General features: G+C 38.4%; 1 protein-coding gene and 1 long non-coding RNA gene across 3 annotated transcripts in view; one reads left to right on the top strand and one right to left on the bottom strand.

The window, feature by feature from the left end:
* Positions 1 to 17,500, top strand: part of LOC147834365 (uncharacterized) — a 546,693-nt gene that overhangs the window by 58,731 nt on the left and 470,462 nt on the right. The window lies entirely within an intron of this gene.
* Positions 446 to 17,500, bottom strand: part of vstm4b (V-set and transmembrane domain containing 4b) — a 21,721-nt gene continuing 4,666 nt past the window's right edge. The window contains exons 3-9 of the mRNA XM_087275606.1: positions 16,410 to 16,722; positions 9,376 to 9,429; positions 8,791 to 8,898; positions 8,636 to 8,669; positions 8,109 to 8,230; positions 5,250 to 5,314; positions 446 to 5,165 (exon numbers count right to left, since the gene is read on the bottom strand). Coding sequence (XP_087131732.1) covers positions 5,040 to 5,165; positions 5,250 to 5,314; positions 8,109 to 8,230; positions 8,636 to 8,669; positions 8,791 to 8,898; positions 9,376 to 9,429; positions 16,410 to 16,722 — 822 coding nt within the window. The 3' untranslated portion in view covers positions 446 to 5,039. The remainder of the gene's footprint in view (positions 5,166 to 5,249; positions 5,315 to 8,108; positions 8,231 to 8,635; positions 8,670 to 8,790; positions 8,899 to 9,375; positions 9,430 to 16,409; positions 16,723 to 17,500) is intronic.

The raw sequence follows: 17,500 nt of genomic DNA, 5'->3' as shown, positions 1-17,500 counted from the left end.
GCGCGGATGTATACCTGGCCGAATTTCACTGTGGGGGCAAGTCGTTTTTGGAGTGTAGTTTGCAGGGTAGATTAATGATGACAGCTTTTTAACATTGAAGTAAACTTACCCTTTAAGACCACAGTATTTGACGTAAACGAGATTAAAGTGATCAAATTAATTGGCTTGACACATGTACTGCTTCATCTTTTAGATTTGTAGCTTCATATATTAACATAAAGGCTGTAGCTATGCTTTTCTCTCCACCCAGCACTTACCGTGCCACTTCTTTAATAAGTGAGGCGTTGACAAGAACGAAACCCCCCCGCATTTAAACACAAACACATGTGAAACTCAGCCTCCTGCAAATCCCACAAATCACAGTTCACACAAACCCCCACAGGAACTGAACATGAGTATCCTTTTAGATGCAAAATTCACAGTAAAAGTGAGAGCTTCAGCCGTGTTCTTTCACATACAAACGTTTAATTTACAGTACACTTACAACACAGGAGATAGACAGTATGTTTTCTGCATATGGGACTCTTTACGTCATTCACAGATGGTTCTTGTTAGTGGCGAAGGCTCTTATTGCGAGGAACCTTTAGATTTCACAGTTAAAAAAAAACGTGATAGTGTCTAAAACCCTTGCAGGAGGAGATTTGGTGGTGTTTATTTGGAGTCTGAAGGGGTCGGATCGGTGGTGCCGGTGTGTCTGTTCCAGATATGGATACGCCCTGATATTTCCATTATTAAATCCTAAAAAAGTTCTTCCACTAAAGGACGTCGCACGAAACAAGAAGGAAAACAAACAGACTTGAGCCGTTTGACAGATTTAAAGGAATTTTCCGGGTTCAACACAAGTTGAGCTTCTGTGGCCTGATTTTCTTTATTTTGTTACCACAGAAGTCCATGCCAGTCTTTCCTTAGTTAGTGAAGACAAACATATTAAAATCACACTAACAGAAAAGTACATTCGCTGCAAAAAAAATAAATAAAAATAAATAAAAATAGTTTGTTTTGTTAAAAAAAAAAAAAAAGCATCTATACATTGTTAAAGAAGAATTAACCTGAGAAGCTAACTTATTAAGTCTTGTAAATTTGAAAAAAAAACATCTCAACAGTGGGGTCAGAAAAATACAATTTCAATAGAGTGGTTCCTTGTTAATCGTGGGAGTAATCTTTTGGCTTAGTCCCTTTATTTATCAGGGGTTACCACAGCGGAATGAACCGCCAACTATTCCAGCATATATTCATGAAACATTCATGCACACTCATTCACTCACACACTCCACAGCCATATCACCCTGCAGCCCAAGACCGGTTACTCACTGAAGCTAAGCAGGGCTGAGCCTGGATGGGAGACCACTAGAAAAAACTAGGTTGCTGTTGGAAGTGGTGTTAGTGAGGCCAGCAGGGGGTGCTCAACCTGTGGTCTGTGTGAGTCCTAAAGCCCCAGTAAAAGTGAAAGGGACACTACACTGTCAGTGGGTGCTGTCTTTCATGAGACGTTAAACTAAGGTCCTGACTCTCTGTGGTCATTAAAAATCCCATGGCACCTCTCGTAAAGAGTAGGGGTGTAACCCCGGTGTCCTGGCCTAAGTCCCTCAATCGGCCCTTACAATCATGGCCTCCCAATCATCCCCTTCCACCACATTGGCTCTATCACTGTCTCTCCACTCCTCCAATAGCTGGTGTGTGGTGAGCGCACTGGCGCCGTTGTCCTTTGGCTGCCACCGCATCATCCAAGTAGATGCTGCACACTGGTGGTGGTGTGGAGATACCCCCCCCCCCTCATGATTGTAAAGCGCTTTGGGTGTATGGCCATACACAATACATGCGCTATATAAACACACATTACATTACATTACACACTCAAGGCTGATTTATACTTCTGCTTTGAGTGATTGTCGTGACCTACGGCACCTGCTTGCTGTGAGGTGACATTACTAATGACTTTAAAGTGTTCCAGTTCAAATTAAATGGAAGTTTCTCTAATATATCTGTGAAGATTCAGGTTAAAATACTAATAATTATTTTTCATACTGTAAATTTTTGAGTTGAAAGCAAACATGAGAAGCTTTTGTGTACGTCTCTTTACTGTAAATGCAAATTAGCTGCTGCTGCTTTTGCCTCTTGCTTGGGATGCACTGGCGACAACAAACACATCATATTCACAACATCAATCGAAGCCTCTCGAGTTCAAATTCTGCATATCTGTGAAACGTCGACAACAACTTTTACGAACAGAACTTAATTAGGTGTTAATTATTTAGGGTGCTTTCACACTTAGACTTTTGTTTGGGAACCCGTCTCGATTGCCCAGTTTGCACGGTTCGTTTGGCATATGTGAATCCACCAATCGCGCTCGGATCCGCGCCAAAAAATCGCTCCGAGATCGCTTGCATGAGGTGGTCTCAATTAAAACAAACTCTGGAGCGGATCGATTGTAGTGAGAAAGCGAAACTATCCGAGCCTGGTTATATCACAGTGTTTTATGGATATGTTATAGGCATACGTCTATGAAGAGAGAATTATGAGTAGGGCGGGAGGTCATTCAACAGACATCCCAACTCTCCTGGAAGTTTCGGTAGTCTCCTGCCACTGCACAGAGACTCCCGACTAAAAATCTCCCGGAAATCGTGCGTCTCCCTACCGGTCTAATATGTCACACACCCTTCCCACCGCATCCCTCCTCGCTCTTCAGACTTGTCGCATGCACCTTGTCAAACACCACTAAACCACCCCCCTGACAGCTGAGCAGGACTGCAGAATAAACCGTGAAGCTCTGACCAATGTGAGGAGAGTTTAATCACACGTGACTTGTTTGAGCTCTTTTGGTCCGGTTAGAAACTTTGCCGTGGAAAAGCGAACCGCACCAACAGCAAAGAGCAACAATGTAACAGTTGTAATCGCTGTTTCGGATCAACTGAATCGATTCACAGGTGTGAAAGCACTCTTAAATTCACATTATTCAAAAACACAGGACAATGTTGAGGGAGTTCGGAAACGCTGCACACTGAGATAGAGAACACCTAAATGGACAGTTTGTGCTAATTTGCAGCTCAAATAACAGTAAGGCTGCGTCCAAAACCGCATACTTCCATACTATATAGTACGCTAAAATCAGTATGCGAACCGAGTAGTATGTCTGAATTCATAGAATTCGAAAATCAGTATGCGAGAAGTGCCCGGATGACTTGCTACTTCCGGCGAGATTCTGGAGTGTGCATCCCATGCATGCTGTGCTATCCCATGATCCCCTCGAGTGAATTCATGAATGAGAGTGAAGCCTGGTTTATACTTCTGCGTCAAGTGACCGGCGTAACTCACGGCGCAGGCAACGCGCGTGGCTGTGCATTTTTACTTCTGTGCGCTGTCTCTGTTGGTCTGCATTAGCACTTCCGAAACGCTAGTTGGCAGTGAGGTGTAAATGTTCCTCTGTGTCGAGTTTCTTCTCTGCTTTTTTGCTTTTCCTGAACACTCCCGGGATTTACAAGAGGCTCAAACTCGCTCATTTTGAGGCAGCAACCGGCGGACGTGCAACAACTTTAACCATGAGGTAAACACAAAACAAAACTTTCCATCCGGAGCTTCTTCACGGGACTCCACACTTGTAAACAATCGCTACATTGGGTTCGCGCCATTCGCGCGGCTCTCGGTCCCGCCCAGACTCGTCAGCGCTACCAAGCCGACCAATGACAGAGCTTGCGCTACGCGTTGTTGCGACGTGTAGTTACATTTTTTGAGAGGTGCACGTCAGCGGCGGCCACGGCGAAGGGCTATGCGTCAGCGCCGTAGCATACGCCGGTGTTTGACGCAGAAGTATAAATCAGCCTTAAAGCTACGCAACTGACGCATGTTGGTCACGTGACCATGACAAAATGGCGGATGTAGTATGTCCGAATTCCATTCATACTTTTCACATTCATACTGTATAGAACGTACTTTTCTAACGGCCGAGTACTACGTTTAAATTCAAATGCAGTACCTACTGAGTAGTTGACAGTTTCGGACGCAGCCTAAATCTATTAACAAAACAATTACTATATTGAAAAATGGCAATTAAAATCCCCCACTGGCCACAGAAGCTGCATTGTATTATATTGAACCCAGAATGTTACATAAAATGTACTTCTTTTTTGTTGTCCCACAAAACAAGCATGTAGTTTATTGGTTGCACTTTATTTTACAGCATTAGAGTTAGTTTTATTTTCACAAGTCAATACTATACGTCAACTTAACATATTAAGAGTAAGTTCAGAGATTGTAGCTTGTTATTAATCAGATATTATAATGTCTGTAATAAGCACATGTTATATACATGCTTTACCAGACTGTAAAATAAAATGCTACCAATATATTAGCTTGCTAATTCGTAGCAGTGTAATTCGCATTACATTTAAATGGAGAACATTTGTCAGTGTTTACCTTCATATAATTGTTTTCGGTGGAATACAAATTTGTTTTTGTGCAGATCATTCATTCATTGTTCTTCAGCTTAGTCCACAGTGAAATGAACCGCCAATTATTCCAGCACATGTTTTATGCGGCAGATGCCCTTCCTGCTGCAACCCAGTACTGGGAAACACTCACATTGACACACACACACACACACACACACACTCATACATCACGACCAATTTAGTTAACCCAATTCCCTAGCGCATGCATTTGGAGCCGGAGCACTCAGAGGAAACTCAAGTCAACATGGGGAGAACATGCAAACTCCACACAGAAACGCCAACTGACCCCTGCTTGCACTTGAACCAGCGACCCTCTTGCTATGAGGTCACCATACCTGATTTTTTTGCTGATCAGATACATGAAAACATGGTTTCCTACGACTGTTTGGCTTTCACATACCTCTTAGATTGCAGTTAGCTGAGGAATTGGCTAAATATGAACCTTATTTGCGTCACAGGTTATAAAGTCATGGAGGACTTGCATAAACATGTGCAGTTCACTTAAGTGTGCACGTATAAAACACAGGAACATCAATGAATGGAATCAACATGGTGTTAATACATAAATAAACGTCCTTCTCAGCACATGCAATGCTACACAGGCTTGTCCTCGAAGAGTATCTGAGCGTACACGGTTCCTGTCTTTGCAGCTTTGGCTTCAGGCAATGGCTTGATCAGCTCGAGCTCGGCGTATGTCAGACTCTCCTCTGCAATTTTGGGCTGTCGGGTCACATATGACATATTAAACACGACAATTGGCAGCTCCACAACACAAATAACTTGCATTCAATTGAAGCGACTTACCAAAACCACTTTTCTGGGCTGAGGTTTTAAAAGCTTCGGCTTGCGCATTTTGTCTGCAATAGGGGCTGAGATGGAATGTTTTGCTTATTAAAAGGATATTTAGGCACCTCAGGATAATAATGCATGCTAGGGATGGGACAGTTCATCAAAACATAGTTTGGTATGCGAGTGTACTGAACGCTTCACATATGTTTTTTATTTATTTATTTATTTATCATTTGACGGGTGTTTGGAGTGTTTTAGTGTTTGATTGGAATAAGTGATCCCATAATATGGATTCCTGTTCATTGCTGTGTTACTAAAGTTATGCCTCATGGATTTTGATTTTGACTGTTGCTAGAAGGGATACAGCTGCAGCCGTAAGTTGAGGAGAATTATTTATATTATTTATTTAATTACACAATTATTGTATTTTATTAACATCTAACCTTACACCAACCCAAAACCCAACATCACAGTAATGTAAAAACAGTAATTATGCTAAGTATTATTCATATTATTTATTAAATTACCCAATAATTGTATTTTATTAACATCTAACCTTACACCAACCCAAAACCCAACATCACAGTAATGTAAAAACAGTGATTATGCTAAGTATTATTCATATTATTTATTAAATTAGCCATTAAACTGTTTTTTTATTAAGGTCTACCTCATCCTAACCCAAAACCCAACATCACAGTAACATAAAAACAGTAATAATGCTGAGTATTATTCATATTATTTATTAAATTAGCCATTAAACTGTAACTTATGGAAGTTCTACTCATCCTAAACCAAAACCCAACATCACAGTAACATAAAAACAGTAATAATGCTGAGTATTATTCATATTATTTATTAAATTAGCCATTAAACTTTATTTTATGGAAGTTCTACCCGTACTAACCCAAAACTCAACATCACAGTAATGTAAAAACAGTAATAATGCTGAGTATTATTCATATTATTTATTAAATTAGCCATTAAACTGTAATTTATGGAAGTTCTACCCATACTAATCCAAAACCCAACATCACAGTAATGTAAAAACAGTAATTATGCTGAGTATTATTCATATTATTTATTAAATTAGCCATTAAACTGTTTTTTATTAAGGTCTACCTCATCCTAACCCAAAACCCAGCATCACAGTAACATAAAACAGTAATAATGCTGAGTATTATTCATATTATTTATTAAATTAGCCATTAAACTGTATTTTATTAACATCTACCTCATCCTATCCCAAAACCCAACATCACAGTAATGTAAATACAGTAATTATGCCGCGTAATATTCATATTATTTATTAAATTAGCCATTAAACTGTATTTTATTAACATCTACCTCATCCTAACTCAAAACCAAACATCACAGTAATGTAAAAACAGTAATTATACCAAGTATTATTCATATTATTTATTAAATTACCCAATAGCTGTATTTTATTAACGTCAACCCCTTTCCAACTCTAAACCCAACATCACCCAAATGTAAAAAATGCTTGGTTGCACACAATTCCTTCCTGTTGTTCCAACACACATTGATTAAGTTAACTTAATTGTTTTTACAAATTTAAGTGCATTGAATATAAAACAATTAAGTTGTCTAAAAAAACAACAACAATTGTGTTGAGTATCCGCAGCTGTATCCCATCTAATTTTTACCTTTTATTTCTCCCGATTGTACAAACATCTCTGACAGTTATTGCTGCAAACTCAGGTTTGCTTTGTTTTTATCAGTTTAAATATTCCAGTGCAAGACGGAACAAAAACTCAAAACTTGTTTCTCTCACAGCTCATAAATGCTTTTTAATTAAACATGTTCTTGCACTGCAACATATAGGGAAATGCAAGTACACATTCGAGGAAGAGTTATTGAAATGACAGCAGGCAGAATGAATGCGCTGTCATCGTTACCATTAATCAACAACAAAAGAAGGCTTTGAGAATAACTTATGGTAGATCATAAGGCTACATCATTTATGCTGATGTATGGTACAGTGCTCAACATAAAGGAGAACACCCCGTTTTTCATTCATTCATTCATTCATTCATTCATTTTCTTGTTGGCTTAGTCCCTTTATTAATCCGGGGTCGCCACAGCGGAATGAACCGCCAACTTATCCAGCAAGTTTCTACGCAGCGGATGCCCTTCCAGCCGCAACCCATCTCTGGGAAACATCCACACACATTCACACACACACACTAATACACTACGGACAATTTAACCTACCCAATTCACCTGTACAGCATGTGTTTGGACTGTGGGAGAAACCGGAGCACCCGGAGAAAACCCACGCGAACGCAGGGAGAACATGCGACAGCACTACCTACTACGTATTTATTAAAATAATACTTTACTAACTGTACCTCTTTAGAAATAAACAGATAATACATTTAAATTAATGCAAAATATTGGGGAAAAGAATTACAAACTACTAAATTTCAACAAAATTTTAGACATTTTTGATTTGATTCTTGATTATTCCTCTCGTTTTATTTGTATTTAATATTTTTCTCAAACATATAAATTTGGGTGTACTCGTTTTGGAGCGTCATCATAAGTTATTTTGTTAGGTAAGCTCCAGATTTGGCTTCAGTACTGACTAAACCAATGTATATGCACAAATATAATATTGTAAAGCGTCCAGTAGAAAATATTGATTTATATGAGAGATTTGTGAGGGGTGAACTCGTATATGCTCAGCACTGTATTTCTAAATGGTGTTTATGTGTAATTTATGTTCAATGTAAACCAAATCAAACCGAAAACCATGAACTCAGAACCATGAATCAAATGGGCATTTTGTGAAGCGTCCCACGCCTAATGCATGCAGAAATATAGAGGCTTATTTTGGAGCTATTACTCTACCTTTAGCCGGTATCTCTGGTGGAACATCCGCCTGCTCCACAGTTTTGTTTTTCTTGTACTTTCTGACCTTCTTGGGAAGAGCTGGAGACAAACTGACCAGGCTAGTGACCGTCTCTCCCGAACTGAGCACACAAGCGCACGGTTTTGAGAAAATGCTGTTTTGTTGTTGTGTCAAAAATTGTAAATCATATCAATCATTTTTTTCAGCTTAGTCCCTTATTTATCAAGGGTCACAACAGCATAATGAACCGCCGACTATTCCAGCATACGTTTTATGCAGCGGATGTTCTTCCAGCCACAACCCAGTACTGGGAAACACCCTTATACACTCACAATTACACACACACTCATGGACAATTTAGCTTACCCAATGCACCCAGAGGAAACCCACGCCAACATGGGGAGAACATGCAAACTCCACACAGAAAGGGGTGGGACTTGAACCAGCGACCTTGCTGTGAGGCGACAATGCTAACCACTGAGCCACCGTGCCGCCTTGCTAAAAAATGCATTAATAAATGTCTTACCTGTTCTGTGGACTCTTGACCAAATGATAGTTTTCTAACAAATAAAAGCATATAAAAGAAATAGATTAGACTTCAACATCTAATTAAAGCCTTTTTAATTGTCCATAGCATGGATTTTAAGTGTTTATTAGACTATTTCACGTAAAGAATCGCACCTTTTAACCGTCTCTTCCTCTGTAGATACTGGCAGCTCACAGCTATAGTGAACATGCACATGCACAAGAGTCCGACACAACACACCAGCACAGCACACAGATACACATCTGAAACATACATACAGAGAAATACACTGGCGTCAAACATATGTACAGTATGAAGCCAAAATCATTCGCCCTCCTTTGAATTTTTTTTTCTTTTTTCTAATATTTCAACAACATTTGTTCGCTCCCCTTCTCCCCTGTGGCCACGCCCACTCCTGCCCGATGCTCGCGGAGCTCCACGCCCATTAATCATGCATCTTTTAAAAAAATTCTGAAGTAGACTTTAACTGAAAGTGGCCCTTTAAAAAATGTGTGTAAACTCATTGCCATGTGATTATTACGTCAACAATGTGTGACATAATTATACAACATAATTATGCAAGTTAAGTCAATGGGTTTACTGACTTCTTTTAAGTAAAGTAACTAAAGACTTTTTACACTGTAGTATGCTATTCACTACATCTAAAAAGAACAGCTTTAGCACATTTACATTTTTTTTTAGTCTAAGACAATATGGTTGAACAGAGTTTTGTGGATCACCTTCAAACAGACTCCACAGATCCTCCTTTGGTCTGCCGGCTGGGAGAACATGCACTGCGAGGGGAAGAAGAGAGAAATGCACACTCATCACTGCGGCTCCAGACCCTCATAATTACACGGCACATGCAGTTAAATCAGGCAAATTGCAGGGGCAGTAGTGTGTGTGTGTGGGACGACAGCAGTGATGCTTTCCCTTATTCTGGATACACTCCTGGCTCACGGTGGCAAGCACCCGCTATGATGCCCTGAAATACCCATGAAAACGGCAGCTGACGACAGTAAGGCGAGCTGGACAGGCAAACAGAAGAAATTCAACCAACTATTTGGGTGCAGAGTAGACCACTGAAGAGCAAATTTGGCTCATGTGAATCAAATGAGTTCGACTGAATCCTTGTGCTCTGTCAGAAGTGGAAGTGGTCATGAGACGGAAGCTGTAATACACTCTAAAGAAAAAGATTTAGCTGCTTGTTCAAGCTACTTATGTGATACGAGTTGAAACAACACAATATTTCAGTTTTGGGGGGTGGCAACTTAATTTATTAATCTTAAATTCACTTAAATTTGTAAAAGCGATTAAGTCAACTTAATCGATTTGTGTTGGGACAACATGAAGGAATTGTGTAGAACCCTGCATTTCTTTACAGTATGAATTTTTTTTTCCTATTGTGAAAGTGTTGGGCATGCTGCTTTAGAAGAGTAATTAGTTATAGTTACTACAGTATTTACTTCTCACAAATAGGAACCGAGTTAGTAGAGCCGATTCCAATGTTATCACTCGATTGAATGGGTGTTATCAGTGGTTATGAGCTGATAGATATGGGCTAGTAGGGGCCTTTCCGCGCCTACTGGTAAGCTCAGAAGGCTGTTATCATCCATCCACATGGTTAATCAGCTATAGATCACATATGGCTGTGGCCAGAAGTAACCAAGATTTATTTATATTATTTATTAAATTTCCCATTGATTGTATTTTACTAAGGTCTACCCTTACCCCAAACCTGCATTCAACCAAACAAATAGTCCGCAGCACTGAGCTCAAAACTCTCTGTTCCCTGAAACAAGATCACATTTTCCACTGACAGTATTTGTAAGAAGCAGAGAGAGTCTCTGCCATGTGAGGGAGGATGTGGTGCAGATTTAAATACACAGTAGCAGCGAGAAAGCAGGGGATGCTGACTGTGTTTGCGGATTCAACGCAGGGAGATGTTTTGTATGGCTTTCCTTACGTCTGAAAAAAGAAGTCAATATACAGTTGAAGTCAGAATTATTAGCCCTCCTGTATATTTCCCCCCAATTTCTGTTTAATGAGAGAAGTTTTTTCAAGACATTTGTTAACATAATAGTTTTAATAACTCATTTCTTATAACGGATTTATTTGGTCTTTTCCATGACAGTACAGAAATGATTACTAGATATTTTCACGATACTAGTATTTAGCTTAAATTAACAATTAAAGACTTAATAAGGTTAAGTTCGGGTAATTTGGCAAGCCATTGTATAACATTGGTTTGTTCTGTAGACTATTAAAAACAATTATAGCTTAACCACTTAAACTCTGCGGACCCGGTACCTGGTCGACTTTCGCTTTCAGATTTAAAGGGCTAGCGTTGCACCAGACCCCCGTAAGTGGTGTCGTTTAAAAGTGTAGAATCTATATTTTATGCACATATGCATCACTTTGGTTTTTATTCTACTGTATAAAAGTTATTTACACTTAAATACACAGTATTTTGGAAACCCGAGCTGGGTATTTTACATTGGTTCATTTTCATATTTCATATATATCATGTACAAGTTATAGCTCAAATGAAAGCTCTTGCCGGTGCTCATACAGTTCTAGCATTCTTTTTACTGAATTATATTCATATACAAAACAGTTGTTGAATGAATTGTGGTGTTTCTATGGCGCAGAAATGTAAACAATACATTCATGATCAATAAGCAGCCCCAAATAGCACAGACAGCTGTCATCTCTTACCTTATGCTGTGCCCTTCAGGGCCATTCTCTTCTGTTTTTGAGCTGATGTGCATAAGTAATGCTTTTATATGTCTGATGTGGTCCAAACACAGTGAATTATGTTTGATCAAACAAAAGAATAATGTAATATGAAAACAATGATCAGTCCTTGTGGCTTGTACAGCATCTCTCATCAGTTGGAATACAATAACTTTTGCATAGATTATGGTGGAGACATTTCTCTTTTTTCCTATGATTACAGACGTGTGCAGGAACCACCAAAATTAATTACAGCACGCTAGACCACACACAACCTAAAAGGTACACTTTCAAATTTGAGTTTATAAAAAAAATACAAAAAGCGCCTCTTTTTTAGGTGTTTATTATAACATAGACGACATATACAGATATTTTAAACACTTTCAATAGTGTTTTATGAAAAATCAAAGGGTTTTCTTTAAAATGATACCAAATTTTGTGTGAATTTGGGAAGCTTTTAAATTGGAGTAGACAAAATCCAGGCGGAAATCCCCAAATAGCAGCAGAGTTTAAGTGGTTAAAGGGGCTAATAATATTGACCTTAAAATTGTAATAAAAAAAATTAAAAACTGCTTTTATTCTATCCGAAATAAACCAAATAAGACTTTTTCCAGAAGAAAAAATATTATAGGAAATACTGTGAAAAATTCGTGAATCTGTTAATCATCATTTGGGAAATATTTCACAGGACGGCTAATGATTTTGACTTCAGCTTTGTCCTGTATTGGCTATCTGTGAAAAGCCAAGATGTGAAGTACAGTAAATGGGTTTGTGTTGTATACGCGGTTTTGTTCTGGTCAGCTCTGAGTAAAAGGACTAGAGCGTGATCATTCATATTGCCAAGACAGAGGGAAATGTTGTTCACTTTACATACTCTTTAATATATTCACTACTTCTTTTCAGAGCTGAATGTGATGTGCGGGTGAACTGGAATCATTAATATGTCAATAGACGCAGCTGCTGTATTGAAACATCTCCATTCATGCATCAGGGAGGTTTTTAACAAATGGCTTTTGGCAAAAACAGTGACAGAAGCATTCAGTAGCCACCGAAGACTCAGGATCTGGATCTTTTTATGTGTCTAAATATGAGCCACATGACTCAATGGAGCTTTTGTCCCTCCCTGATTGGGTCAGGCCTGAGCTGGAGCTCTAAAAATAAGCACATTTCTGCAGGACGCATGAATAGTGAAATAAATAATGATCCATGTACAAGCTTAGAGCTGTGTGGGTTCATGAGAATGCAAAGCCAACTGGAGATGTTGGGCATTGTATACAGTAAGTGTTGCATGCAGAATTGTTGCAAACAATTTGTGTGTTGAATTTAAACAAACAAATTAAATGTAATAATGTTCAACTAAATTTGTTTGTTTAAATATAGTTAAATATTTTTTACAGCTACTTAACGTATAAAAAAATTGAGTAAATCCAAGGATTCATCTTTAAATAGTTTTTGTTCAGTGTATTTTGTGTCAAACCGAATGCTAAATACAGTAGCAAACTGTAAAAAGTGATTATTTGCTTTACTTAAAAAGTGAGTAAACTCATTGTAACTGTTAAATATTTTGGTCCCATTTATATTAAGTGGCCTTAATTAATATGTACTTACACAGGAATTAATAGTTTGTTACAATGTACTTATTGTGTAAATACATGTATTTATTGTGTACTTATGCTTGATTGAATACCTGTATGTAATTACATCTGTAATTAACTTCTGTAATTACATTTTTAAATACACTGTTGACCATCCCTTACACTTTAACCCACCCTTAAACCAACCCACACCACCAAACCTGTCCATAACCCAACCCCTATCCCAACTCAAAAGCACCACAAGTGTTCTCAAATACATTATGAACACAGTAAGTACATTGTATTTATTTTTTTGATGCAAGTACATAGTAGTTAAGGACACTTAATATAAAGTGGGACCAATATTTGACTTAATTTGTGTAATTATGCATGGTTAATTGACTAATTAACTCTCTTTTTAAAGTACATTTTATACAGTGCAGATCCCTGATACGTTAGTGTTTTAAATATGTCTGTCTCGTAACTCCTTTTTATATACAAGTGTAGTATGTGACTGATTCCTGCTGGGCTGGATTAGACCTGCTCTTAAAGGGATAGTTTACTCAAAAATGAAACTTCAAAAATCAGTTTTTAAATTTTTTTTTTTCATGAAAAAGTTATTTGAAAGCTTTTATACATACCAAACCAACCCAGCGGACACCTCAATGTCAAAACAACAAAGAAACCGTGTAAAAAAAAAAACCCCAAACACTTCAAAAATGCAATTTTGATCGATTTAATCAAAATGAATCAGTTTTTGACATTTTTAAGTCAGTTAAGTTTGTTGTCATTTTGACATCTAGGTAAGTTTACATGCGTTGTAGGGATTTAAAATCCAGTGTAAGTTTGTAATTAGTAATTAAAGCCTATAGAGGAAAAAAAATTTCTTATAATGCTTTTTGGGTCGTTATTTTGGTGGTCAAAAGGGCATTAATGTGTGGATGTTTAATAGATGTCAAGGTTTTGGCATCGAATCGATTTGCATTTCACATTTACATTTAGTCATTTAGCAGATGCTTTTATCCAAAGCAACTTACAAATGAGGACAAGGAAGCAATTTACACAACTATAAGAGCAACAATGAATAAGTGCTGTAGGCAAGTTTCAGGTCTGTAAAGTCTAAGAAGGAAAGTATTAGTAATTTTATTTTATTTATTTATTTATTTTTATTTTTAAAACAGTAAGTGGTATATCCAGAGAGGCAATTGCAGATTAGGAAGTGAAATGGAGAGTGGAAACATTTTAGAGGTGTTTTCTGACATCATGTTTGATGTCATTTTGACATCCAGGTGCCTGCTGGGAACAACAAAAAGAGCCCCATGTGAACTCAAATAATCAGCGAAAACCAATGGACACAATAGAAACTAATGAACTAATTACTTAAACCTCCATTGTCTGCTTTTGTTGTTTTGTTTAATCTATGTTGGTGGTCAGATACAACTGACAAAGTTTGTTTACCTTTCCATATTCCCAGAGGGCCAATAGTTTCACCTTAAAGCAAAACCTGCGTCTTTTAAATGTTTGCTAAAAGTGAATTTTGCAGTACAATCACTTTAAGCTAACACAGATGGACCAAAAGCCACAAGCATCCAGTTGTGATTTGGTGGTGTCTTTAAGTAGGCCATGCGATGGCCACACACAGCAGCTTTTTGCTGGAAAACTCTGATCTAATAGTCGAGTCTCTGACCTCCTTTTTCTCTTTGCTTTTTCTGATTCTGCATTTACTCAAATTCAATCTGCACCTATTTTGTCTTGAATCCGTAGAGTGACAATCTCTGAGTCCGTCTGTCTGTACAGCAAGTCAGCGAAGAAAAACTCCATTATTCAGCCAGTGTCAATAGCGTTTGGCTGTCATTACACTTTGTTTCTGTCAACTCCGACTGCCAAAAGACAGATATATAGCGCATAAATATTAGATCACATTTCCACATGTTTTCAATGGAAAATCTCACACATGAAGAGATTCTCGACATCTGTCGGTTATGCGGTGAGTATTTTGTCAGATGTTTCAAACCTCGAGACAGTTTAAGAGTCCAGATGAGAGAAACTCTGAGTCAATCAAATCAGCTTGTGAATTTGGGGTAGTGATGGGTGCTTTCGAAACATCGCTTTGTGAAATCAGATTTGTGGTTCGGTGCTGGTACCACACTACATATATCTAGTGACAGTATTCAAGGCTTTGTTTTGTCATCACTGTTTTGAAATGTTTCAATTTCAATGCAAAACATAAACAATAGACATAAAACATTGTTCTGGGCCATAATAGTTTATCGATTCTTTAATTAAACGCAAAGCTGACAGAAACTGCTGATGGAGTATACACTAACCTGCACATTATTCAGACACACGATGCTGCCAAAACAGTTAAAAATTCAAAGCTGGCATAGATGATAACAGCTGATAGAGTATACACTAACCTGCACATTATTCAGACACAAGATGGCGCCAAACTGTCAACAACACAATGCTGACAGAAACGAAAACAGCTGATGGTGTATACACTTATCTGCGCATTATTCAGACACAAGATGGCGCCAAACAGTCAAAAACACAAAGCTGACAGAAACGAAAACAGCTGATGGAGTATACACTAACCTGCACATTATTCAGACACAAGATGGCGCCAAACTGTCAACAACACAAAGCTGACAGAAGCGAAAACAGCTGATGGAGTATACACTAACCTGCACATTATTCAGACACTAGATGGCGCCAAACAGTCAAAAACACAAAGCTGACAGAAACGAAAACAGCTGATGGAGTATACACTAACCTGCACATTATTCAGACACAAGATGGTGCCAAACAGTCAAAAACACAAAGCTGACAGAAACGAAAACAGCTGATGGAGTATACACTAACCTGCACATTATTCAGACACAAGATGGTGCCAAACAGTCAAAAACACAAAGCTGACAGAAACGAAAACAGCTGATGGAGTATACACTAACCTGCGCATTATTCAGACACAAGATGGCGCCAAACAGTCAACAACACAAAGCTGACAGAAACTAAAACAGCTGATGGAGTATACACTAACCTGCGCATTATTCAGACACAAGATGGCGCCAAACAGTCAAAAACACAAAGCTGACAGAAACTAAAACAGCTGATGGAGTATACACTAACCTGCGCATTATTCAGACACAAGATGGCGCCAAACAGTCAAAAACACAAAGCTGACAGAAACGAAAACAGCTGATGGAGTATACACTAACCTGTGCATTATTCAGACACAAGATGGCGTCAAACATTTAAACACACAAAGAAAGCAGCTGATGGAGTACACACCAACCTACGTATTATTCACTTACAAGATGGTGCCAAACATTGTGTGAAAGACCAGCAGATACATGTATCTGTGGCATTTTGAGGGCTTTGAATTGTTTAATCGATTTAATAAGTGATTGAAAACAGCTGACTTAAAGATACATAAAGCTTCGTTTAGCGCTGTGTAGACAAACCTCTGAGCTGCGTGGAGGCCGAGCTGTTGGTGGAAGCTTTCCATCGCTCCTGGTGTTTGTTAAACTCCTGCACCCTGCAGCTGTACACACCCCTGTCCCGCTCGCTGATGTTCACGATCAGCAGGTTGAAGATCTTGCCCTGTTTCACCACGGTCAGCTTCATTTTGGGCTTGCGGAAGCTCTTGGTGTAGTTCCCGTAAAACTTGGCTCTCTTCATGTTCACTCGTGCTACCAGCAGCTCCTCTCCTCCAGATTCTGGTTGAAACATCCAGCGAACCACCGGCAGACTCGCTGATCGCTTCCGCTGGCTTACCTGCAGTAATGTGAAGTAACACATTACAAATACTCAAATTACTCTAATGGGGTATATGTACAGTGAGTGACAGATTAACATGACCACTACCGCCATGTGTGATGTCGCTGCGGTACAATTGGATTATGAAATTGTGTTTAGGTGCGACTATGCCGCCAGGGCGCTTGAAAGGACGGGATGCGAATGGACAGAAATATAAAGTAGCTGTAAATACCATATAAATGAAGATGATATAACGAAACAAAGCATTGTAATTCCTTCAGGAATCATTAAAAACTTGATAACATGCTTTATTATCATTGCAAATTTCTTAAGTCCAATAAGGTTTCGTTTTGGAAATTAAAGCAAAAGAAATAGAAGACAACTAAAATGAAAACACAAACAAACAAACAAACAAACAAACAAACAAACAAACAAAGCAGTTTGGATGAAAGAAAGAAAGCAAGAAACAAACAAACAAACGAAGCAGTGTGGTCTACAAACAAATAAACAAATAGAGAAAAAGAAAGAAAGAAACTAACAAACAAACTAACAAACAAACAAAGCAGTGTGGACTACAAACAAATAAATGAAAAAAAAAGAAAGAAGCAAACTAACAAATAAAGCAGTGTGGAATACAAACAAACAAACAAACTAACAAACTAACAAATTAATTAATTAATTAATTAATTAATTAATTAAAAAGGGGTGAGGCAGTGGCGCAGTAGGTAGTGCTGTCGTCTCACAGCAAGAAGTTCGCTGGTTCGAACCCACAGTCCAAAGAGAGGTGAATTGGGTA

This window comes from Danio rerio, chromosome 12, assembly GCF_052040795.2.
Source record: "Danio rerio strain M-AB ecotype USA chromosome 12, GRCz13ab, whole genome shotgun sequence".
Lineage (NCBI taxonomy): Eukaryota > Metazoa > Chordata > Actinopteri > Cypriniformes > Danionidae > Danio > Danio rerio.
Note: the sequence above shows the minus strand (reverse complement) of the source record. Positions and strands in the feature narration are given on the sequence as shown.